Below are 26,947 nucleotides of genomic sequence, written 5' to 3'. Positions count from 1 at the left end.
TTAGCGTCATGCGCAAAAAGTTGATATTCCGTCGAAAAGTGATTCCAATATCAGATAGGCTCATTTTTGCAAGGTTTTTTAAAGAACGCTGTCGTCTCATTGTCTCTGAACTATATTTTTTAGATATGAAAAAGCCATACTTCTAGAATAAGACATTCTGTAACCTGGAAACATATTAAAACCGCCGATGTCCCTTTTTTCATTATATTTATATTGTTTTTAGCCCTTGAACGTTGCTACATTTGGTTTGACTAGTCCATAAGATATGTGATGCCTGTCAAATAGTCAATTAGCTAACGCATTCCTGACGAGTGAGTCCGGCACACGAAACAGTTTTGTAGAGAACCTATTATGGTCGTGTGATTTGTTCACACACACACACACACACCTATTTCGAAAATCGTTGTCGCACCAAGAGCCTCAAGTAACAAGCCAAGGCTCCAGAGAACGTCGGTACTTTTAATTATAATTGATTTATTCATGGTTCATGCAAGTGGCTATAGCTCTACGCTAATTATCATCTCAAGCAGCCTTGGTTGGAGCAATTTGTGAAGTCAATAAATGAAAAGGCACCATGAATAAACTGATTACAGCTAAAAGTACCGGCGTTCTCGGCGGTCTTGGCTTGCTGCTTGAGGCTTTCGGTGCGACAACGATTTCTGAAATAGGTGTGTATATATATACACCCGATCTCAAAAATTGTGACATTTATCGGATATATATACTTATATATATGTCCCCATTTTTCTTTTGTCTTGCCTGGATTAGTATATACGGTTGAGCGTTACGCTACAACAATGACCGACTAAATGTGTTCATATAAGGCCCCGTCCACACGTATCCGGAAATTTTTGTATCCGCAAATTATTTTTTGCGGATACGAAAATGTTTGCGTCCACACGCATCGTAATCGAATCGTTTTCACCGTCCACACGTATCCGTTTTCGTAAAATTTGCGGATACGGACACAAAAATTTGCGGACACGTGTGGACTCAACCCGTATCCGTAAAAAAAAAATTGCGGATACAAAAATTTGCGGATACGTGTGGAACGGGCCTAAGTCCGTGCGGCACAGAAGAAGGGAATAATTATTTTATCGTGAAACGGGGTTGCCTTTGTTCAAGATCAGTAAGTAAAACAGTTACATAACCTTTTTTTGTTCTACTCTCATGTGGAATGCACGTGACAGGGTTCGTGCTACATTTTCGTTACAAAATTCAAGCACTTTTCAAGCACAAAAATTCGATTTTCAAGGACAAAGTTTTTTTGTATTAGAACGTGGTTTAAACATTGATTCAATGTTACAGTGCAGCTAATTCAGCCGGGGCCACTAGCTTAGATAAAAAACGATCATGACACGCAACTAACCAGTAAACAAGCACCCAAAAACTCTTAAATCAATTTAAATCATTATTCATTTTAAAAGGAAAGTTAGAAATAACATTATATTTGCATTAAATTCAAGGAATATTCCAGGAGTTTTGGCGTTTTTCCCTTTTTTAAAGGGCTTTTTAAGCGCCCTTGAAAACGTGTTTTCAATTCCAGGGCTTTTCAAGGATTTCAAGGAGTAGCACGAACCCTGGTGAAACTACAATGAAATAACCAAATATAGAAGAGCTAAAACGATAATAGGGCGTGGTATTACGTAAACATAAATCATGCAAAGCAATCAATAGCTAGGCGTATTAACAAAAACAACAACAATAACAACAATAAATGAGAGAAATTAATTTAGTCTTAATTTTGACCAGCTGTTCCCATTAACGAATATTCTAGTAAGTTGCTAAGTTTAATCTTGTTACAAACCCTTTTTATGGGTGGGCATTTATGTAATCGTTAATGAGAATATAATGACAGGGCAATTCGAGAGCATACTATAGGAAACAGGTGAAATTGACAGCACTCCATTACACACTATGCTACACTGCACCAAGTGGGGCCAGGCGGATAAAGAAAATTCAGGAAGCAAGCCTCATAAAGAGTTAATTTAACAATTTTTAAATGAAATTTTAAAGAAATCGACTCTCTCGACTATGAGCTTATTGAAAATGTCAAGATGAATTTCCGATATCTGTTCTAACTTTTAAAAAAATCCCTCCCGCGAGGCTGTATCTCGTCTATTAGGCGGGAAAAACAGAAAGACACATAGGCTATTCCATACCTTTTACAGCATTAGTTTTTAAGAGCTTCTTAATTCATTAAATTACTTTACACGTCTTCCCTTTAATGAAGCAATACAAGCATTTTTATCAGTGGTATCTTGCCTATTATAGCGTGAAAAGGACAGAGAAGCAGAAACCTATTTTATTCCTTTTATAGCATGTGTTTTTTACAACTCTTTAGATTTTACATGTTATTACACTACACATTTTTACTTTCATGAAGCAATCATACAAACATTGTCACCAGTGGAATATCGTCTATTGTGGGGAGCGAGAAACCGATGACAGAAACGCAGACACCATTTCATACATTTTACAGTATAGGTTTTTTTTTACCAGTGGCAAATATTGTACGAGCTAGAATACCAAATACTCGGCGAGCTACAGTATACATCTGGTTCGACCAGCCCGTTGCCCCCAAAACTACTGTGAATTTGTTTATGGTTTTAACTTCCTTTTGGATTTCTCTGAATTACTTAAACAAAACATAACCATTTTGTATATTAGAGGCTTAAAGTATGGATAAGTTTTTAGATTAAAAATATTCCTCTATCATTCGTCTTTGAATTTCTCTACATTTGGTATGCAATGATTGAGAAAAACTTAAATATATCCTCTCGGCAACTGCAACAATTCAAAGTCTGTAACTGTACAAAAAAAACGAGTTTTAGCCTTTCTCAGCCGTTTCACGAGATGTATCTATATTCATTATGATATACCGCGGTTTGCAAGAATTAGATTTTTGAGTTGAAAATTACCCAGAATGCACCTGATATATCGATAAATTGATATAAAATTTATTTGCAGAATTTTTGGAAAGTGTTGTATATACAGCTATTTCAATAAAGGTTGGTGAAGAGTTTGTTACATGCTGTTTACCCAGGATTAGATTATATCCATATGGAAAAACATATATCAGCACGCAAGAAAATTGATACCGAAAAAGCGTGCAGACAAACGTTGGTGAAATTCCATATCGTTGTGAGCTATTGCTAATTATTTTCACATCGGCCACGGAGTCGCATTTCGGGCTTGGTATGTGTAACATGCTACAAAACCTTCGCCAACCTTTTTTGAAATAGTTGTATGCAGCGGCAAATTGTACCTCATGAGTTAGAAGATATGGCATGGACTAGACAAATTGATATCATATCTATGTATTCACATGATGTATTTAAATGAAAAGAAGACATGCTCGTGTAATTTGTGTTTGGTGCTCCATTGTTCACTGGCTACACTCTTTAACTTGCAAAGCAGCCTACAATTTACTATTATTTGATAAAAATCAATACAGAAGCCGCAAGATGACTTGCAATACAATGTAGATAATCGATCCAAATTCACACCTAGAGCTAAATTCAAAGTACCACTTATTGAGCGGACACTTTGTTAAGAAGGCACCCAACATTCACTATAAAACGAACCTCTATTAAGCGGACGAGAACAATACAAATCTTCTGTAATTCCTATAATTCTTTAAGCGGAAAGCAAATTATCGAATTTACCGATAATGACGGCTTAGTATAGTGTTCAGGTCCATTACAACATCAATAGAATCTGAATCAAAATTGTTGTGAGGTTCCTTCTTCGCTACTTCGCCAATGTTTATAATTGAACAAATGAAAGTTAACTAGAAATCGAAATCTATATCTAGCGAACACCCTCTATTAAGCGAAATAAAGAAAAGGGCGTCCGCTTAAGAATCGATAAGAAGTATCACGGTAAAATAAATATCGCTCTGTTCACTCTAGGCTCACTCTCATGGCTCCTAGTTGACTGTATCAAGAAAGATACTGTATTGAACTGTCCGAGCGTCGTGTTGAAACGAAATGTTTTACTATTCTGAGTGTAAGTAAAGCTGAATGTACCAAAATAATGGCAGAAATTTGATAGGCAATAACTATTCTCATTAATAATATCAAAGAGCACTACAGAGGAAATACGTTCGAGAAGTTTCGGATATTTAATCGCGTTTCTTCCAATTACCTTCCTTTACTATTAAAGTCTGTGTTTGACTTAAATTACATGCACGAATATTGAAAAGGGAAAACCTTATTCGTCTTCCTTCCTTCCTTTTTTCTTCATTCGCCTAAACATCTGTCATTATATCTTCATTCTCTCTCCCAATCATCTTTATTTTTCCCTTTTATATTAATTTGTTTGTTTGTTTTATTATTTTTTATTTGTTTTTTGCTCTTTTTTTCCTTTTCTTTTCTTTTCTTTTTTCTTTTCTTTTTGCTTTTCTCCTCTCATTTCCTTTTTTCTTCCTCTTTTATGTCTTTTACTTTGTCACTCTCTTTCTATCTTCCTTCTTGCCTTCCGTCCCTCTTTGCTTCCATTTAATTTTGCTTTCTTTCTTTTTTCTTTACTTTCTCTCTTCCCATCTTTCTTCCTCCTTTGCTTTTTTCATTTACCAAAATTTAATCAGAATTGGTTTTTTGTTCCAGACGCTTGATGCATGGAACATTTAATCTACATGGTCCTTAGTAAAAAAATAATTGATTTTATATCTATACGCATAATTTTTTTTTTCTTTTTCATGCCAAAATTTGATAGATGCTTTTTTATATATCTTTACAATAATTATCAAAAATATCACCTTTTAGATCCTACTCAGTAGACGTGAGGAGCTCAAAGAAAGCTAATCTTTTCTGTGTCTCGGAAAGGATTGAATAACGTAACTCGATGTAATAAAGTCTCGTTTTCGATGTGATTTCATGGCTCTGGCAGTTACATGTTTTTATAGTGCGAGGGCAAACAAGTGAGTCAAAATCCACGCAATCAAATGTTATTTTTTCTGATTAAAAAACTGATAGTAACAAACAGACTTCTAAAACCTTTTAACTTTTCTTCACGACATAATCTCTATCAAAATTAATCCCTCTCTAAAGTTAGATTTCTATCCAATAAACTCTACAAAAATGATTTTTACGATCTGTCAAGTAAATTCATCAAGTACGCAAAATAATTAGAAGGTTCTACAGATACGAGATTTTAGTATTATTATTCCCCATTAAGGTTTGACACTCGACGTATTTGGGTTACGTGATCGTAAAGTAATGAAGAACTTTAAAACAGATTGAAATATGTTGCAATGCATTGCTCTTGATACCCAAGTAAAGTGGGCCGTCATAGGACAAAATAACTACAGATACGAAAGATGGTTGATAGGATTCCATGAAGTATGTAACATCACAGACGTCACGCTAGTTGAGACTAAAAAGAGACTTTTATTGGTTTTCTTTGACTTTTCAGTAATTTCTGCCTCGTGGTATTTCCGCATTTCAATCCATGTCAGTTACATCATTACCCAGGGATTTACCTTAAAGCAAAAGAGTATTACGTAAGATTTAAAAAAAACACCTTAAGGTGGCTGCCTACTTTTGAACGTTCGAATTGAGCCCACGATGAGCGCGCGCTCAAAAACCGCTGAAAAATCTACAAGATTTTATTGAAGAACCATACGCGTTTTGAGCTTCAACAGGGCAAAACCCTCAAATTTTGCACAGGACTCTATATTTTTTGATAGCTCATTCGAAAAAACTCCTAAAAATCTAGGTTATATCAACATTTTAGGAAAAGTTTAAATCAGGAACACGTGAAAAAATAGATTTTTGTAGGGATTTTTGTTCGATTTTATGAGATTTTTTAAGAGCACCGAAACTACAAAATATGACAAATCAATGTATTTTTTTGTATTTTTGTCGAAAATATCCATGTATTATTGTAGAATGATTGACTAGCCTTCATTCATGCAATCATATAGTCTGCCAATAACTATTATCTTATTCCTCTTAATTTTTTTCTAATCACTTCTGGTGGCGCAATTTTTACTCCAAAAGCTCGTGCGTAGGCTTCCATTAAATGCTGATTATCTCGAAAACGAGCTCGGGACACCCTATTTTTCTTTCCAGATTTGGAATCAGCATTAAATTTCAATTCGGAAAATCGAAGTTTTAAAAAAAGCTTAAATCAATTTCCAAAAGTAGGCAGTCACCTTAAAAAAATACTGTATTGGACGACATGCGGTTTTAAACAACAAGACATTTTAGGCTCAAGCTGAATAGAAGTGAATGTCCTTAAGCGTTATCGGCAAACCAATGTAATAATACTCAAAAAAGTGGCACGGTGGTCGGTCTTAAATGAAGCACTCACTTCATTTAAGACCAAAGTTAAAGACGTTTATGTCCTCGAGTGATACTGGCAAACAAAGACATGTTCATTGAAAAATCACTTGTGCATGGTCATTTGAATGAAAAGCATTGAGCCCAACCTAACTCCCCTTTCTAACAAGCGATACCTGTAACACTTGAAAACAAAACATTAGCTGAAGCAGTCAACTTATGGCACCACTTTCCGTGTGTTTCGTTCTGAATTGCAGTTTGCTTAGCTTTGAAGGTCGATCTCGGAGTTATACATTCATTGCGGCGAATATAGTTTGGAAGAATGGACCAACTATTTTGAATGTGAGTCTAAGCCGGGAAACACAAGAAATCACAGAAATCATACTTTTTACCTATAAAATGTGTACCATTTCTTTTGCATTGTCCCGTATATGTATGCAATTAGCTAGCATCGCATCTAAGATAATTTTAAAAAGTTGCATTGTAATTTGCTTTTTGTGAAATGGTTACTTTTGTTTCCATCACGTTTATTTGTGCTTTTCTTTATCTTTTTTTATTTTTATTGCGTCATCTCGAAAACAATTCGATGTCTTTTTCTAGGTGATACTCTGATTTGCATTTTCTCTAACATCATGTCTGGTAGTAAAACAAATTTTTTTTTAGTTTTGACTTGCGACAGAATTTTTCCATCCGCAAACTTGTCTTTAGTGTTGTGACATAAAATAAGATCTTACTTCTCTTATTGTGAATTTTAATTAATACTTTATGTTTTCTACCATTTTACATTTTTTTTAAATAAATGAAGATGAAAGAAGAGTTTAAAAATAAAGAGGAGAATAAATAATAATTAATGAATAAATCATCAATGAGCAATTGAATCAATAAATCTCATAAATCTTGTGTCTACCATATAATAAGAGACGACAAACATTGCCTCCATGCTCAGTTCGGCCATACTTGTAACTGAAAACCGACCTGTCGTTCAGCTTTAAAAAGTACACACCAGACCAAAAATTACGCCTATTGATACCATCTGTGTTGAATTTATTCAGTAAAAGGCTGTGCACTTAGGAGAGATTTACAAATTTCGACGCTACTATAGCCTGCCGCGCAGACATTTTTAGTGTCGGCTCGCACTAAAAACGTCTGCGCGGTAGGCTAACGCTACTATTGATAAGGAAAAGAACAAAGACATCATGGTGAGAATAAGACAAGCGAATTCAATTCAACACAGATACAAATAAGTCAAGTATAATGTCAATGATTTCTTCAAAGTCACAAGGCTTGTATATAAAAAAACAGTACAAGTTTTATACGGTTGTTCTTTACATCAGCGATAAAATGTAATATAATATATCTCTGTGGAACTATTGTATTCGAATTCCCATTAACTTGATGTTTGGGTTTTATCGATGTTAAAACAAGCAGGAAATAGAAAATAAAATAAAATAATTTCAGTCAGTGCAATCGAGGTGGAAAATTGAAAATATTTACAAGGCTTGATTCTAAAGTCCCTAATTCAATATATTATTACAATTCATTGATGCGTTTTTACTTTTTCGGGCTTGAAAGCTCCTAATATATCTCTTATTTACTATCCCATAACATTCAGAAAAAATGTCCTTTATGAATCATAACACGTCTTTGAAAACATTGTTATGGGGAAAAAAGGAATCAGTGGATTTATACAGTGCGGATTGTATTCTTAGTATTTATAGTATACTTTTGCATTTTATTAGATATTGGGTAGGTATATCATTGCATTAATTTATAACTATAAATTAACGTCTCTGCAATAAAATTTATACTAAAACGATATCAGGTATTTTAATGGCAAAATATCGATCTTCTAAATGCTGCGATTCGATAATTTGCTTTTTTTGAAGGTCTTCTTTACTGGTTCAACCTCCATTGAAGAAATATTTGACCAACGATTTTCCAGAAATACTCGCAATCTTAGTGGTCTACAAGATATGGAGAGTGAAGGACATGAAATTTGAGTAAAGAGCAAACAACCTACGCAGATTTGATTAGTGTCCTTGCTGAAGGCGCCAAGTCTTCTCTCGGGTTCAAAAATGTACCGTTCATATTTCCAACCATCATAGGATGATGACCTTGTGTTCAATCCTAGTCTCAAGGCTATTTTTGTAATGGCCAATAATGGTCTGATATTTCTGGATTTGGCTCCCTGGATTTTAAAGTTAGTATCAAAGTTGGAACCAGCCATCAACCACCTGATGTTTTGGAATCATTCTCCTTCGATGAGACAGGTTTTTAACGGAGCTTGTCGTTACAGTGGTCACCTTGTCGAAATCTAGAGTGTCCAGTTCGAAAGTGGGTCTCAGATTGAACGTCTTATTACTTCGAAAACACTTCAATTTACAGCAGATAATTTTTGTCACGCAAGCCTTCAAGTCTTTATGAAAAATCATGCAAATTAACGGGTTGACGGTGGCATTGGAGAACCCAAGCGCAAAAGAGAAAAACATTATCTCAGTTGACAGAGATGAGTCGTAATTCCAATCTTTCAAACTCTGCATGACAAAAAGATAGTTCGTTGGTCCGTAGCATATCATAAAGCCAAAGATAATAGCAAGGGCTAAAGTGATGACTCTTCGGCGCTGTTTCTGCCGCACATTCTGCTGCAAACTACATGCAATGTTATTCTTAAGAATCACTTGCTGTTTGCGAAGGGTACAGATGATAGCACTGTACATGGCGGTAAGAAGTATAAATGGTGTATACACAAAAGCTACGGTGTAGATTATAAGAGATTTGGTGTTTGCATCTTTGTGAAGGAAATCAGGCGACCAAAGTTCACCACAGAACACAAAACTGCCCTCTGGTATAATCTTGTAAGAGTAAAAGTTTTTACAGCAGTAGATCGTTGGAATCAGCCAACTTAGTATGACAAGACGTTTCCTACATGTAGGCGTGCGAAGGTGGAACTTTGTTGGGTACACAATGGCGATGAAGCGATCACAAGTCATGAAGACCAGACTCATGTTCGAGACCAATGGAGTAAGATCAGTTAAAAAGTTAACTAATTTACAAAGGATACTCCCCACAACTCCGCCAAGCCATTCATAGGAGCCTGTTACAATCGTTCCAAAAAATGGCGGCATAGCAACGATTGGAATAAAAAGATCCGATATGGCCATGCTCAGAATAAAACAGTTTATGGATCTTTGAAGGTGCTTGTTCTTGACGATGACTGCGATGACTAAACAATTGCACACCAATCCACTTACCATAAGGATAGATAATATAACTACCTTGGAAATAAAATATTTCACCGGCGAATCTGTTGGGACCTCAGGAAAAAAGTAAAAACTTGCGTTAAAAGTTAAACTTGAGTTATTCATCATTCTCTTGGTTAGTCTTTTTTGCTCAGCTGCTGTCCAACTTTTCAAACCTTCCCTGCAATTTCTCTAGGTAAGAGCCAAACGCTCTGGTATTGAATAAGAAATTGCCTATAAATGTTGCAGATGTGGATATAACGACGTTCTTGAGATAGTTTCACCTGGAACGGATGACTCGTATTATGATGCCGATTACTCAAGAAATAAAGCCATAGAAATCCGCGAGAGTCAGTGTTGTGCATCAAACGACGGCTCTTCTTCTGAATACTAAGAAAAACAAGAAAACCTTATAAATGCAACTGTATATCAACCCACCAATGAAAAAGAAGAAAAGGCAGAAAAACATCCAATGTTGACCAATAGCAATCAAGATTGAATGATGCACTAATTATAACTGTTCGGCAGGCGGAATTAAGACGGAAAGAAATTTCGGATGCAAAGACATTGAATCTTCAATTATGCTAAAGAGCTTTTAAAGTGGGCATTTGCCTCTGTAGTCCAAATAAATATTCGACAAAGTTCAAATTTTCACGATCGAATTGAAGGGAAAATATATATTAATACCGTCACTTTTTAACAGTTCTCAGAAAAGCAATATTCCTTGTCACTCAATCTACTTTTTCAATACGATCACATTTACGGCAGAATAAGAACAGATTATGGGATTTAGATGTAGGAAAATTCATCATTTTTATAAGAGGGTGATTTTATCTAAAATTTAATCTATAGAAAAATTATAAGTCAAAATGTTTCAGCTTGAGTCGGTATTGTCGAATTGTTGAAGGTCAAAAAATAAAGTAAGGTACATAACCAAGATAAGAGCTTGAAGATAGAACGGGCTTTAACTTCAATATTTCTGTCGCTGGGTGATGTTTGGAGCGGGACTATTGTTTAATTTTATCTCGGCAAACGTCACATTCGTGAGATTTGACGTAGATTACTCTAGAGTATTTGACGATCAGGCACATATTCTGTACCTATATTTGTGCTTCTTCATATTCTTCCACCTTGTTGTGTTCACAACAAACCGTTCCGACCATTTACAACATACTAAATCAGGTAGTTCGTGTATGTTTGAAGGTGTTGTCCTGCTGTCGGTGGGGCACGGGTATTTTTTTCTACGCACTTTACTTTACGTAGCAGAAATTGGTTGCTCTTGTCAGCCATTGTTGTTTTTTGATAATGATGTTTGTAAGTACTCAAAAAGTTAGAAAAAGCACTATTTTTGAGACAATATCACTTCGTATATAAATATGTATTTGCACTATGCAAAGTCATTGGATATTAATATTCTGCCGCAATTATAATCACTAATAGCATTCCCACGTACTCTCCGGTTCCCTCTGGGATTGGAAGGGGTTGCTCATTGGTTGGGAACTGATATTTAAGTAAAGGACGCCTACTTTGGCGTGGTTGAACAAGATAGCCGAACTATGTGTGGCGCCCACCCACCCACACCCACCCACCTTGTTCGAGACGGGTTGATATCGACCCTGGCACACCCTTAGCACTTCGTGCTGGTTTCGTTTCCGGTCGGAGTGTGCATCCACATCTCATTAATGACAATGAATAAGGTAGAATAATATACTATTAGCAGCATTAGCCAGGGCCGGCGGATCCAGGGAGGGGCAAAGGGAGGCTGTAGCCCCACTTTCAGCCATATATATTTTAATTTTTTTTTTCAACTTCTCTAATGTCATTCGCAAAATTCAGTCAAGCCCCCCTGGATACACTCCTGTTAGTAGCAGCACACCATGTATGCTTTCCATAATGTCATCAGTCGTCTCTTAGTATTGCTTTTATCAGCAGACCTATTCACTTAAACCTCAAGCTAAGAACACCGTGTTTTAAGATATGAGAAACGTTCCTAATCTCTTTTTCTTGGACTCCAAGACTGCAAGTGTCAGGGGTCTACTCACAATCATATTCATTCAAATTATCTACTCCAATATTTTTATAGCAGAAGTTGGCTTCCCTATGGAATAGTCTACTTATACATCCTAATAAATTTTGAATTTGTTTTTGATCTCCAACTTTTTTAGACGAACGGCTAGTTAAGCCTTTTTTAAGATAATGGCGTGCAATATGCTTGCCAGAACCTTGGTTTGAATACATACCATCGTGCAAATAAATAGACATAAATCTTATGAAGATCAGTTAATCACACTTAGTAGCATTGCTTATAATGAAACGATAGACAATTTGATTATCCCAAATCTTTTGCTGGTCTTGTTTTGTTCTAGCGCTCGATATAAAAGAAATGGTGGTAACCATACAAAAGCGAAAGGCAATAAGCGATAAGCGATAGGAGATAGGGCCATTCCGAGATCGCAAGAATAACTTGAATGACTCGTGTTTAGAATGTTTCTTATCCTCGTCAAAATATAGAGGTTAGTGTCAAGATTTTCAAATTTGTTTGTAGTCGACAAGACCATTTTAAAGGCCTCGATTATCTATACTTAGTTTCCTTGCCGTCTTAGAATAAACTATCGCCTATCGCCCATATCTCCTTTTGCTACAACAACCTTTTTTTGAAATGGACGTAAATCTCTGGAAAAAGAAAAAACGATTTGCGTTTTATGTGGTTACGTGAGTAAAAGATTATCCCAGATTAACGATTTTTTGACAAAATATGGTCATCGAGTTGTTCTTAAAATTTTGGAAGCGCATTGGCAGTTTGCTACTTATAAATACAAAATATCTGGCACGTATTGTCTAGAGCTTTATTTTCAACTTTAGATTTATTGCTGGATATAGCGGTATTCCAAAATTGAGTGAAAAAAGCTGGAGTGGTGCATGTGGTCATGCATGTGTTTGATCTTGACCTGCTGCCATATATATGTAGGTAGAGTTGCTTGTTGGCTCATTATTCCTCCCTCTGTTAAAATTAACTTCTAAATTTGACATTTGACATTTATTGTTTGCAATTAATAGACTTACAATTACAGCTGATATAAAAGCAAAACAAAACAAAACGAAACAAAACGAAACAAAACGAAACAAAAAGAAACAAAACGAAAGGAAACGAAACGAAACAAAACAAAACAAAAAGAAGCGAAGCGAAACGAAACGAAACAAAAGACAAGAAAAGAAAAAAACTAAGGGTAAAAAATATATTGTGACTTTTGCCTTCTGAGGGATTGTTAACGAAACCTTCTTTCGCTGGCTTTATTTTCTTTATGCAATACGTAAAATCAACTTAGGACTAAAACAACGCAACTAAATTATATCCCAAAACGTAATGACTTTCAATTAAAGAGGAATTATTCAGCAACATAACATAAAGTTGGAATGAAATCATGAATAGAACTGAATTATATAAAATAAGTTATATATTATTTTAGGGAAAGCCTGAACAATATAATACACACTAATAGGCATATATTTAATATGGCGAATCAGTTATATTCCTTTATATATTTCGTTAGATTCTAAATAACATTATATACTTTCTACCATATTTTTTCCTAATAATACTAGGGTGTAGGAAGCGTCTTCATTAACCCTTTGGTTTGTATATATTCCTGCACTCTACCACCATAATAATTTACCCTTATGTTTTTTCATGTATTATTTTATATTGTTGTAAGTGGAAATAAAAAACCTTGAGCCTTGATAGTTTTATACTCTGTAATGATTTTGTTATTTCAAAATTGTTATCTTGAAACCTTTCTATCCATTGCTATTAAGTTTTTTCTTGGAAGTCGATTTCAGTTTATATTTCATTTTGTTTTTATATTTATTTTATTTTATTCAATTTGCCTTAATTATGTTTGCCCTATTTATAACCTAACTATTATCATTTGGGTTACTTTACCTACATTTCCATCACTCTCAACTTTATGGTTTAAATCTGCTTTAAAGACGTCAACCTTTTTTATTAAGTTTCAAAAAAAATTATTCAGACTTTTAAATCTATCTGTGCTGATCCAAGTCAGGGCACGGCTAACTCATGATCATAGATCGAATTGGAATTTAGCAAGTAAGGTTTTTGTGGAGTGAGGAACCACGAGAAAACACCATTGAAATAAGAGAGGGCCATAACAAGCCTTACTAACATGTGACTGCCAAGTCCAGGAATAGAATCTGTGACCCGAGAAGTGACATCTGAATCCGTCTCCAATTTTTGTTTAGCTCTTTGGGAATTTTATGGTCGATGCTAGTTCTTATCAGACTGAAAATGTCGTTTCGATTATTGCGACGTACGGATTCTGAGGACCTCACCAAAAAATAATATATTGCAATACTATGTTTTATATTACATAAACGTATTAAAAAAAGAAAGAAAAGCAAAAAATAAAGCAGTAACAAAGTAACAAAGGCATGCAAACAAAAAAAAAAAAAAAAAAAAAATACAAAAAAGGGCTCAAAACAAACAACCCCACCAAAATATCACTGATCAAGACAAAAATATTGTTTCGCTGTAGGATTGAGAAGGAATTTGATTTTGTTATGTCTAAAAATGTCGTGAAAATCAAAGCGTTAAAGTTGATTTTTTTCATATTTTGCCTGTAGCACTCAAATTGATATCAGGCTTTACAGCCAGAGGGCTTTTCTATCATCAAGAGACAAATATGAACTCCTCGAAATCTTGAACCACACATTAAAGATCTTGAAATCTGTCGGAACTGTCATTCAATGATATTTTGGTTCTTCTAGCCGATAAAATGCAAAGGGAGGATGTTTCGCTCGATACGGTGTGGTTTTCACCGGAATTTTGGTCTTAGACAGGGTATCAGTCTTCGATAGGTTAACGCTATCTAGACCGTTGAAGTCTTTTAGATAATGTAATTACTTTTGAATTTTGTTGGAACGGGTTTTTTTCGCATTCAAACAGTTTGTCGTGTAATGTTCCGAGCTGTACCGAAATTATGCACATAGGGTATTCGGTATTTTCGCATTTCCCATAAGGCAGGCTCTTTTAGGGAGTAACTGAATTCGGGGTAAATGAATTCAGGTCCCTGTGGCACAACGATATCCCTGTCAGTATCATCTATACCACCCACCCACCAATCATGATATATTTTAAGAAAAATATTGGACTCAGTAGTATCGTTTGCAAACGTTTACCTTTTAAATATTTTCCTGGCGTTTGGTAACTCGACCATAATACTTTTTTTTTAATATTCCAAATCGGTTCCTTATCTTTAGGAAAAGGCTAAGTAAGTCATAACATCAGAACAGCCGACAAATTGTCTAGCATCGCAAAATATATAACTACAAGATAGGGGCATTAGCTGGTGAATGTAAGGGAAATATGATAAGAGCATGTTTTGTCAAGGTGTAGAGCAAGTTTTCTCTGGTATTGATAGAAGATAAATCTATTCAGCCCTTCAAAAAAGAAAGTAAAAGAACTAGGGAAAAATCCTGAACCCTTGGTCTTCCTTATTCTAGTCGGATCGATGCACTACTACTGAGCTACAGGTGACTCTTGTCCACACGTCCTCTGGCTTTTCTCCGTAAAACTCATTGTACGTTCGATCGTAATTTATTCTTCCGTCTGTTCTACATTCTAATTGAAATCTGAAAGCAAAAACCCTGAAAACTGGATCAAGATATATGAACATTTCGACTTCAAAAATAGGAAGTTCATTAAACGAGGTATTGGAAATCAAGTAGCTAATCTAAAATTAAATAAAAAAATGAAATACGAGTCAAGTCTAAATCTATTATAGTATAAATTTATCTAAAGATGAGCAAGGAAGTTCTCTTAGGGGCAATTGTACAGTATGAACGTGAGAAATATAACCTATAAAAAGCTAAGGTACTTTTTTATATGAAATTGTGGCGACACTTTAATTTCTCATTCTCATTTAATTTAACTCATTCTATTAAATGGGGAAATTAAACGTGTCGCGACATGAACATTCCATGTAATTGTAAGGTAAGTAATAAACAGTTCAATTAGTACAATTCCCAATATGGGGGAAAACTAAATTGAAACAAAATACTCCCATATCAGTTCTCTTTTTTTTTTGTTATGTTGGTCTGAAAGGCTGTTCTCAAAAAAATTATTTTTAAAAGTTGTCTTTCAAGAATCGATATACAAGTAAATATATATGAAAAATGAAAATATATGGTTAGAAAACGTCCGGTTCAAAGTAAGATTAGATTTTTTGTTAAGAAAAACAAGTGGTTTTGCAAGAGAAATCCCCCTCAAATGAAGGAGCTTAGGCAATGATTTTGATGTATTCAATGTAGAAATGACATAGCGGAAAAAAGGACTGTGATTTCACAGTCAGTTGGATATAATAATTCTGACCAAAAACCTCTTCACAAGAGAAATATATATATAGAAAAAAAGGGAATGACCAAAAGAAGAAAGAAAACGTGTTTATGACTACCAGAAAATTATTTTCTCAATTTCTTTTTTTTTGGGGGGGGGGGGGGGGGGGGGCTCATTAAAATAAAATTAATAATCGTTATAATTGGAAACCCATTTCAAGTTTCGATTTTCATACAAAATAATCCCTTTTACCGATTATAAGCGGTTTTGCCAGCTTGAATACTTGGCAATACTAGGATGATATTCGTTTAACAAGATGACAATCTGGACTTCCTTTGGCGTTTAGGTTGCAAGGAAGCTATTTTGGTGACCGAGATTCAGAATAGACATAATTCGTCGTGTAGTGGTTCAATGTTTTCAAATTGTAGACCACGTGTCATTACCTTGAGTATCATTTCTTTGTTTAACGGCTGTATATGAGAAGACACATGAATATGGATACAACTCGAAGAAATAACTATATCCTGTAGGTAATCCCATTTTCCAGCTCCCATTTTTACCAAATCTCATAGTCTCAGCTTAAGTTTTGCTCAGATCTCAATCCCATTCACAGTGAATAATTTCCCATTTTCCAAGCCCAATAAAAGGCGAATCCCAGCTCCTATTTAACACTATCAGGGCCCTCTGATTACGATTTGCAAGTTCAATATGTGTCCTTTATGTATGCAAGAAGTAACAAATATTTTTGTTATACGTTAGAGAGATCATACATGGTGTTAATGAATTAACCCCGTAACGCACAAACATATTAACTGCAATTAGTACCGAACACTGAGTCCAATGGCAAGAACAGGAAAACGCTCTAAACTCAATGGCATCTACAGAAGCCGTTACACGACACCAACAAAGCAAGCAGATAATTTTAATTAATGGAAGGCAATTGGTTACGCACGCTTTTAAGTAACTTCCACTGAAAATTTGAGGGGGGGGGGGGGCGTAACTGGGTACGGCTGTAGTGCTTTGTGGTATTCCAAAAATAACCATTGTGACGTCACATAGAGATAGAGCAAGGGCGGATCTAGGGGGGGTGGCAAAGAGGGGTTAAAACCCCCCCTCTCCCCCCTTCAGCAGAAAAACAAAACAAAACAAAACTGAAGAATCAGATTCTTTTTTTAAATCGTTTTCCGTTGTGTTGGCGGAAGAAACTCAATTAGCCCCCCCCCCCCCCCCCCTAAAATTTTGGCTGGATCCGCCCTTGTAGAGTTAGGAGCCGGCACCACTCCAGTAGACGTAACATCACACACAAATTTCAAGAAGTGAAGCAGGAACTAAATCTAGTTATACAAAACATGACGAAATGGGGAGAATAGAACGCAGTAAAGACAGGAAGCCATGAAGGAAGGCAGGAAAGACAAAACATTAGCCGTATATGACGTCACTTAAAGTAAAGGTGCTCCTTTTTTGATATGGAGGGGACTACGTACGTATCATATTCCTTGTCCATTAAAACTTTAATATCAACACTATTGCAAATAAGATCTCTTTCCATGAAATTTATAATAGAAAAAGGTGTAATATTTCTTCTACTGAGAGATTTTTAAAAGCGGTTAAGTGAATTTGATATGAAAATCACTTCTATTTCATCTCAAGCGTGAGAGAGACTTGTTTTTGAATTTTAATATAGTTCAAACAAATTGTCATGGCTAGAAAGCATGTGAAAGCATGTACTTAACTGTTTACTCTGTTGTATTCGTTTTCACATGATAAGGGAGAGTAGTCTTTGACATGAATCCCCTTTTCTACTAATAGTTTAAACTTGTCCTTCAAATTCAATAGGCCAATTATACAATTTTCTATCTTTTGTATTTACTAAGTTTGTTTATTTGGGTTTTATAAGCATGTTGCGGACTCGTTTTCAATGAAACTCACTTTTTCATCGGTTCGAAACAATCTTCTCCTTAGATTTCAATGGGTGAGCTATACATCAATCACTCAGATAATGTAATAACTGACTTCGTATATATCAGTTTTATTAGACATATTAGGGTGCAGTAAGAATGGATATTTCATTCGAGCGTGCATTTTTTTTTTTTTTTTTTTGATTGAAGAAGAAAAGAAAAGGAAAAAAAAGACAAGTAAAAAAAGAAAAACCTTGGAAAATCGAGGAAGGATACGGGGACGATGATAACTCGTGGGTCTGCCTCGCAGACAACAGACACAGGGAAATAAGGGTAAAGCTATCGATGCAATCAAATATGGAGATCGTTTAACGTAAAACTGGGAAGGATTTAAAAATCAAGATAGCGAAGTTTTAACGTAGAATGTTGTCCTTGTCAATAGATTAAAAACACCTGCAACCCAGCACAGAAAAAAAGAAGCAAATTGCGTGTTACGAGATAAGACAAATGCACAAGGAAACACAAATACTAATTCACGTAGTAAGATTGTTTTTAACGTAAAGGCTTTAATAGTAATATCCTTAGCAATGGATGGGAAAACATGTACAGTAAAGAACGAATACCTGACAAATTCCAAACACTGAACGTTGAAAATACGCAAGAAAATATGGATAGTTATTTATAATTCACGTAGTAAGATTTGTAACGTAAAGACTTAGTGAGGGACTTAGTAATTAATTGACAAACATACAGTGAAGTGCAGATAGCTGGACCATATCACGTAATGTTAAATTGAAAACAAGAAAATATGAATGGCTATATAAAGTTTACATAATAACATTGTTTACGTAAAGACGTAGAGGTGTACTGAGCTATGGTTCAGCTATAGCTGAATTATAATAATAATAATAATAATTTTATAATAATAATTTATAATAATAATAATATGATAATAATAATAATAATAATTTTAGAATAATAATTTATAATAATAATATGATGATAATAATAATAATAATAATAATTTTAGAATAATAATTTATAATAATAATATGATGATAATAATAATAATAATAATATAATAATAATAATAATAATATAATAATAATAATAATTTTATTATAATAATTTATGATAATAATAATATGATGATGATAATAATAATAATAATAATAATACTTTTATAATAATAACTTATAATAATAATAATAATAATATAATAATAATAATAATAATTTTATAATAATAATTCATAATAATAATAATATGATAATAATAATAATATAATAATAATAATAATAATTTTATTATAATAATTTATGATAATAATAATATGATGATGATAATAATAATAATAATAATAATAATAATGATAATAATTTAATAATAACAATTTCAGTTTGTTTGGTAGTTGGCTACTGTTTCCGCCCAACTACCTTAGGAGTCTGGGCATCTAGAAGTATATAATAATTTTATTCACATTTAGGGTCACAGCCGTAATCTAAATAGATCCTTTTCAGGTGGCCCTTATTGTAGATATAAAGTGAAGTGCAGATAACTGAGCTATTGCTCACGTAGTTTACGTTGAACATATACACAAAAAACATTGATGGTTTACGTAGTACGTTAGCGGTCTACGTAAAGACTCAGTGATGTTCTTAGCAATGGATTGAAAACACGTACAGTGAAGTGCAGATAACTGAGCTATTGCTCACGTGTAATGCACAAAGAAATACACATAGAAAAGCCGATAACTATTAATAATTTACGTATAGTAAGTTTCGTATAATCTTTTATTGACGTCCTTAAGCGATAAAGATGAAAACACGCACACAGCGAAATACAGGCAACTGAGCTATATCAGGCTTTTGACGTGCAAAATACAACGAGAAAACATCTTACTATACTACTGCGTAAATTCAAATTATTCCGAAATTACGTTGTGAAATTGATAGCTTAAAAGTGATGTCCAATGATGAAGTACAGATAACTGAGGGATATCAAGCAACGAGCAATATAATAGAATCATATAATTAAATACTATATTGAAGTTTCTTTATCTGATATATAGGTCGTAAAGGCAATCTCGATAGGGGAAGGATCAGTCTTTGAAAAGGCATGGAAAGATAACACACGTTAAACTACACTGTTTTTAATTCATTTTTATGGAATGTAATCCTGGATTTGGGCCAATGGAGATAAGAGAGGAGATGTTAGTTATTTCGTGTTTATCGTAGACCATCTCACGTAACCATGCTTTCTCTCAATCAATTTTTTCATTCTCTTTTTTTCTCATGTATTCGTTTCGTCGATAAACAGTCATTAATCAGGTCGCCAGTCAGTCAATTCATCCTTGTCAAATATACAATACAATACAATAAGTAACAAAATATAAGTAAGTTTTTTCATCTTTTCACGGTGTAAATTTTAACCTTTTATCATTACTGTTTCATTAGAAACACCAGCGCAACTCAAAAACGATCTCCCTTTGAGGAGAAATGAATTACCGGTTAGTCATTTTAACGACGTATTACTACTTTGAAACACAAACGTGATGAACAACTACTACTTGAAGCAACCTTAATTGACGATTAGGTAATGGAGCATCTAGATACATCTTTAATTACGCCCTTAGAACGATTGAAATGAAAATGTGGCAAACCATTAAGAAAGCAGACAAAAGAAAACAATTTTAAGAGGTTCCAGAAGGGGTAAAATGGGAGTTTAGGGAAAATAGGATTTTGTGCAATGGGAATGGGATTCACAAACAAAACAGCAATCAACTAAAAGGAAATGGAATTGAGGTTAGAGAAAAACATAGGCTGTGACTATGAAATTTGATCAAATTGGGCTGAGAAAAGGGATAAAGACCCCCGCCGCTCTTCAGGACACTCTTTTAAAACGATTTAAGATACCCTTGTACGCACGCATTTATTTTAAAGTGTATTTCAAGGGGAAAAAATATTTTCAAAATCACTTATATGTGAACAGTGTAGTAGCATGGTTGCAGTATTTTTGTATGTGGACCTCTCTTTCCAGAGATATAAATATTTGAAATATCAATATGCAAATGAGATGACTTAAATTCAAGAAAGTGTTACATTTTGCAGTGTATCTTACGACAAGTGTTCTGAAGTGAAATAACCTTTAGATGACTGCCTACTTTTGAACGTTCGATTTAAGCCCACGATGTGCGCGCGCTTAAAAACCGCTGAAAAATCTACAAGATTTTATTGAAGAACCATACGCGTTTTGAGCTTCAACAGGGCAAAACCCTCAAATTTTCACAGGACTCTATTTCTAATAGCTCATTCGAAAAAACCCCTAAAAATCTAGGTTATATCAACATTTCAGAAAAAGTTTATATCAGTAACACATGAAAAAATTGATTTTTGTAGATATTTTTTTGTTCGACTTTATGAGTTTTTTTAAGAGCACCGAAACTACAAAATATGACAAATCAATGTATCTCTTTGTCTTTTTGTCAAAAAATATCCATGTATTATTGTAGAATGATTGACTAGCCTTCAGCCATGAGTTTCAAGCATGGACACTAAGTTTTTTGCATTTTTTGAAGTCCAATTCATGTTTGAAAGTCAAATTTACTTATGTATTGACTAATTTGCATACGGATTCAGAGCATGCGCAGACTTCAACCAATTTAGTTTTAAGACTGCCCAAGATAACAATTACCTTACGACTTAATCAGAATAACTCTTTTGCCTCACATTCCTGTAATAATTTAAAAATTGTAATGTTTGCATGCTGTGCATAGCTTTTTCATAAGTTGTTGTAGTTGTATCCAAACACTAACCGAAGATTCTATTGCTTTTAATTAATACCAATATTAATGAGCTTACTCAATGAAACATTAGAAAACTGTTATGCGGGAGTACCGTAACCGTGACGTTAAAGTCTCGTATTCTTGCATGTACTTTATAGTGGATGAACGGTAAAGCATCTTGTACGCTTTCAGCGCGCAGCAGCAGATCAAGCGTGGTACGTTATTGTTTGTTTTTATATTATGATTAAAAATATGCTTTACGGCTTTACAAAGAAAACAGATTAATTGACGTTTCATTCTACCAGAAATATAGCACGCAGGAAGTTACAAATTGATGAAAGAATTAAAAAAAAAAAAAAAAAAGAATAGAAAGCAGCAGCTGTAAAAAACGAAATTTGAATAACGAAATGATAAGCTTTTTGCGCGCCGTACTCTGATAAGCGAAGTTTTAAGCCTATCAGAGAGTGCCTAGCCATCACGGTGACTATATAATAATAATAATCATTATTAATTATTTAAAAAATACGTACTTAACTTTCTATCGACTTTTTTCCTTCCATTAGTGCTTCGCCTCCAACAGGTCTTAAGAAGTCTATACAAGTGACCCAGGACGATGAATGGAGGGACAAGAAGTGGTCTTTGCGCATACTCCATAACCAGCTGATACCGCTGGAACTTCCATATTTGGTTCGCATTTGCTTGTACCATTGAGAACGTGTTGCTGAAAGGTACAATGTGGCCAAAGAATTGACTACGATTTTCAACCACAAGAATCAGCGGTTTAAAAAGGGCTATGTTCAGTATATTACAATTCAGAATGGATGTCTAGACCCTAAACATTCCATGAATCCGGAACTTGTATGCTGGAACTTGGAACGGTACATGACAAATCACTTGCAGACTCGTAAATGAAAATGATGGAATATAGAAGCTAATACCGAATGCTATTGTGACATGGATATACTTTTGCAGCAATAGCAGTGATATACTGTTGGAGAAAGACGATTGTTGAAACCACATTGCACAGTTCAAAAGACTACTTTTAATATTCAAAAAAACATGTTCTATGCTTCAATTATCTCTCTAGATGATTACCCAAAAGCCTTTTGTGTCGTAGTTTTTACCTTGAAATCGCAGTCAGGGGTTGTGTTTATTTATTCATTTATTTGTGTTTATATTTTTTGAATGAAGTTTTACAATGAGACGTTTCGATCCCTGATCAAGCATCTTCTTCAGTAGCTTTTAGGTTTTTATTATTTTAAACACGTCAATAATGTAAGATCCTTACTTGAATATAGCAATCAGCAGGTTAAGTAGAAGTATGTTGGCCACAAGCAGATAGAAAGCCATGATAAAGGTAACAAGGCGACCTCCATAAGCATCGTAACTTGGCGTATTGAAGGGTGTTTGCTCTGGGTTTTCTGCAAAAAAATTAAAATAGAGCCAAAAGTCTTCACCAGTTTCCCATATGATTCCTAAATGTAGATATCTCGAGGTGTGGAGCAACACCAAACAATTTATTTAAAATGCAAAAGTTAGTTCATGATTACATTGAATAGACGGAAGCCATTCCGAGGTTGAGGAAAAAAACTGGATCGAGTTGGCATTGCAATGCATTTTGGGGCTGTTTTAGGGAACGAAATAGCCGCCATATTGGAAATAATAGGCGTAAAGTTTTCCAAACTCAAGTCAAATGTACATGTCATTCTCATTATCAATCCTTTGTTGGTTAACAGAGGTCGATACTTTACGTGTTTTATCAGGGGCGGATCCTTTTTCAAAGGGGGGGTTGTAGCATTGATTGAGGTACTTGTTTGGCGGGAAAGTAGCACAGGGTTCCCAAACTGAAGTAGGTCTTATGATAATGATTATTTACTGCAGGCGAGCATGGTTGTTTCAGGTCCCACACAAGGGTTATAGAAAAAAGAAAGCGAGAGAAATCTGTTCGGCACCCCTGTTTTAATAAAACTCGCGATGCTGTTGGTGTTGTCATGGAAAAAGAAATTATAATAAATGACGATGGCTCTCATCGGGGGGGGAGGGAGTTGCAACCCCCAAAACCCACTCTTAGATCCGCCACTGTTTATGGTATATATTTGCATGCATATATTTCCTACTGACTTTGGAATATATCCTATTTCCATTACTTACTTGAATAATCTACTTCTTCAATGAATAGTTCACCATAAACTTGGAAATACGGACGGAAGAGGATCTTGGAGATGAGTTCCCATGAAGGGTCTTCGTTAGGAAAGAGAATTGCTTGTTGCGCAATACCATACGCCAACAAGAACACAAGCATGATGAGAAGGAATGACAACATGTCTACTGTCTGAAAGAATAGGGGGGGAAATGTAAAATTCTCCTAACCGCGTATAAGAAACATCAATTGCCGATCTAATAGACCAGTTTCGAATTCCAAATTACCGCTCTGTTTCTTGATTACAGACTCATTTGCAAGTTAGCCTCGTATCAGTGTTTAAATATTCACAAATACCAACGGTAAAGTAAAGAATGCACAACTTCAATAATACAAGCACTTCGAAACTCGACGGACCTTGACTGGAGCATGTGAATATTCTGCATTAACTCGAGGCTAACCCTGTGTAAATGAGTCTGTAATCAAGAAACAAAGCGGTAATTTGGAATTCGAAACTGGTCAATTGGTTTTTGCAAGTCATATCACTTCCCAATGTTAGAAGGTTAGTGGCTTGACTCTGTATAGAATATCCATGCGTTTATCAAAGTACATAACCCCACCATCAAAACCATAGAGGTTCAACGTTGAATAAATCTAATATAGTCAAATACCGCTGTGTTCCTTGATTACAGGCTAGTTTATAGAGGGTTGGCCTCTTTTCAGTGTCCAAATATTCACAAATACCAATGGTAAAGCAAAGAATGCGCAACTTAAACAATACAGACACTTTGAAACGGACACATGAATATTGGAGGCAGATCCTGTACAATAGAGAATTCAAAAGAGAAGAATTTCTGCATTTCTTTGAGAGTTTAATCAAGTAACCAACGAAGACGATAATTATTCTTTATTAAGAGTTAAGTCCCCTCTAAACAGCATACGGTTGTTTTTGTTTGTGTGTTTTTTCGATAGATTACGCTATTATATCATAAGACTTACCATTCGACCAATCATAACAACGTATGGGCCCAAATCCTTGTTGACACAGAAAATATCCAATAGCCGTATAATCCACAGCATAATATCAAGGCTGTAAACAATGTGGCCGATTGCAAGAGTCTTGGGATTGAACCGTAAGACAACAGCAACAAAAAACAGGACGATTCCGAAAAAATCACAGATATTCCAGTTATTGGAAGCCCATTCCTTGATCTTCTTGAAAAGGGTACAAGGTAATGATTGAACAACCTAAATATATCACAGCAAAGGCACAAAATATTAAAAGGACCATGAGATAGTAAGTTAGTACCTCTTAGTGCGTTTGATAGTAAAGTAATAAGATACCTGAGATTAAATAAATCACAGCCACAATGGCAGTAAGCGCTTCAGGATATTTATTTTTGGATCATCATCTGACTTTTACAGCCCTAACCCGTCCTCATAATGCAATAGAAATAGTATATCATTTTCACCGCCAAAGCAGCCATTCACCTCATACACGCGGTTAAGTTTTGGGAGCACGAGTTTTGCCGAGGCTGAATTGATACATTCTACCAAAACTCAAAAACTCCCCAGTTCCCATAAAACCAGTTCTAATGAAGGGATCCGTCCGGCCCAGCTAGTGGGCTTTCCCTCCCAGTCGCATCCCATTTCGCATGGGGGCCGTAGAGGGTCAGAACGCATAACTCCATAAACAAACGCAGATGTAAACAATTGATACTTGTGAAAATTGAACGAGGGAAATGCACCCACTAACCGAGCCGGACCAGGAACCGTCCGAAGACAGGTTATAGGGGGGTTGATTAAGATTGCCCTTCTGGTCCAGCAAGGCAGTAGATCACCCTCCTGAATAGGTTAAACGGAAACGGTCGTCGCACGACCAGAATACGAAACTGGGTCGACACCGACCCGATCACGGTTCAATTGGCATTATGGTCGACACACGACCGAACAATAAATTTGACCGAGCTCAGGGTCGCCACACGACCGAACTACCGCGAAACACGGTCGAAACACGACCAGACCAACGAAGCATGTAATACATAACATGTTATACATAACCCTTAAAATCGAACTAAGCCGAATCTACTAACGTGCAGGTTTAATAAATACATAACAACTAATAACCGTAATAATTACGGTACAGCCATAACAAACGATTAAACCGTTGACTACGTGAAAATATAAAAATTTGGGCTAAACAGGCTAAACAGTAAACACAAAGCTTGACTGAACTACTAGGGAAACTAAACCATGCAAACACACGTGTCGGGACCCCGGACATGAAAATATCAAATACAACGAAAAACTAGAATCCATGGCAAAGTGAACATGAACTCCGAAACCAAAAATGGGGCTAGACTGAACTACGACCAAACACACATGCACGGCCAAATAAATCTTAAAACGATGCCAAGAATCGAGCGAAGCACGTAAACATGACGTGAAACAATCAAATAATTACCTCGACGACTGTTGGTACTGGACGGCAATGTTGTATAGGGAAGCTGCGGTGACGTTCGTACGGAAAAACCAAGGAAAATATCCGTCTAGCACTGACTGGTACAGCGAACCTGAGCAAATGAGGTCGAAACCTTGGATTTTCTCGCTTAAATAGGCAACTGCCGACCCGGGGGCATTCATAATGCTTCTCACCTAGGAATCACACCCAGAAAGTCATCATAACATTCCGCGCGTACTCGTTTCATGGCTGCTTTAGGGGTGAAAATAGCCTGCGTAACGCTCCCCTTCCCTTCCCTTCCTTTGCGCGTGCTTCGCAGGCTAAATGGAAATTAATCAATAGACATACCTGACGTATCTCTTCCAGTAACAACGTTACCACGAAGACTATCAAAAGCCACTCAAGTGGTTTGGGAAAGGGTTCTAGCTTTAGTAGCACAAGATGAGCAAATAACATCAAAAACATGAGATAGACAATCTAGAAGAAGAAATCAAGTTATTCAATAAAAAATAAAAAATAAAAACTAAAAACACACAAATAGCTCAAGTAAAATGTTCTTATCGAAGAAATACCAGATTTGCCCAGAATTTTGTGACAGGTGCTCGATGGAATTCGTAGAGTTTTTTAACACAACTGATCTGGGAAGGAGACTCTTTAATGATGTGGTTGTCTGACAGGCTGATGCGATCGCTATCTTGCCTCCCACTAAATGACAACAAAAGGAAAATAAAGCTACACTCTATTGTATTCAAAAAATTGTTTCAAGTTGAGGCAACAATTGTTTAAAGG

General features: G+C 35.3%; 2 protein-coding genes across 3 annotated transcripts in view; both read right to left on the bottom strand.

The window, feature by feature from the left end:
- The window catches only part of LOC116304847 (transient receptor potential cation channel subfamily M member-like 2), a 48,451-nt gene that overhangs the window by 8,899 nt on the left and 12,605 nt on the right, over nt 1-26,947 (bottom strand). For both annotated transcript variants that reach the window (XM_089038347.1, XM_089038349.1), the window contains exons 17-22: nt 26,731-26,863; nt 26,507-26,635; nt 24,697-24,945; nt 23,709-23,889; nt 22,846-22,978; nt 22,088-22,278 (exon numbers count right to left, since the gene is read on the bottom strand). In XM_089038347.1, coding sequence (XP_088894473.1) covers nt 22,088-22,278; nt 22,846-22,978; nt 23,709-23,889; nt 24,697-24,945; nt 26,507-26,635; nt 26,731-26,863 — 1,016 coding nt within the window. The remainder of the gene's footprint in view (nt 1-22,087; nt 22,279-22,845; nt 22,979-23,708; nt 23,890-24,696; nt 24,946-26,506; nt 26,636-26,730; nt 26,864-26,947) is intronic.
- On the bottom strand, nt 7,658-10,033 carry LOC148906254 (pinopsin-like). Its single transcript, XM_089038359.1, has one exon. The coding sequence runs from the start codon at nt 9,653-9,655 to the stop codon at nt 8,495-8,497; it is 1,161 nt and encodes a 386-aa protein (XP_088894485.1). The 5' UTR covers nt 9,656-10,033; the 3' UTR covers nt 7,658-8,494.

Source organism: Actinia tenebrosa, unplaced genomic scaffold (assembly GCF_029948245.1).
Source record: "Actinia tenebrosa isolate PJP-AT-01 unplaced genomic scaffold, QUT_ActTen_1.0 PGA_scaffold5__44_contigs__length_20552954, whole genome shotgun sequence".
NCBI lineage: Eukaryota > Metazoa > Cnidaria > Anthozoa > Actiniaria > Actiniidae > Actinia > Actinia tenebrosa.
Note: the sequence above shows the minus strand (reverse complement) of the source record. Positions and strands in the feature narration are given on the sequence as shown.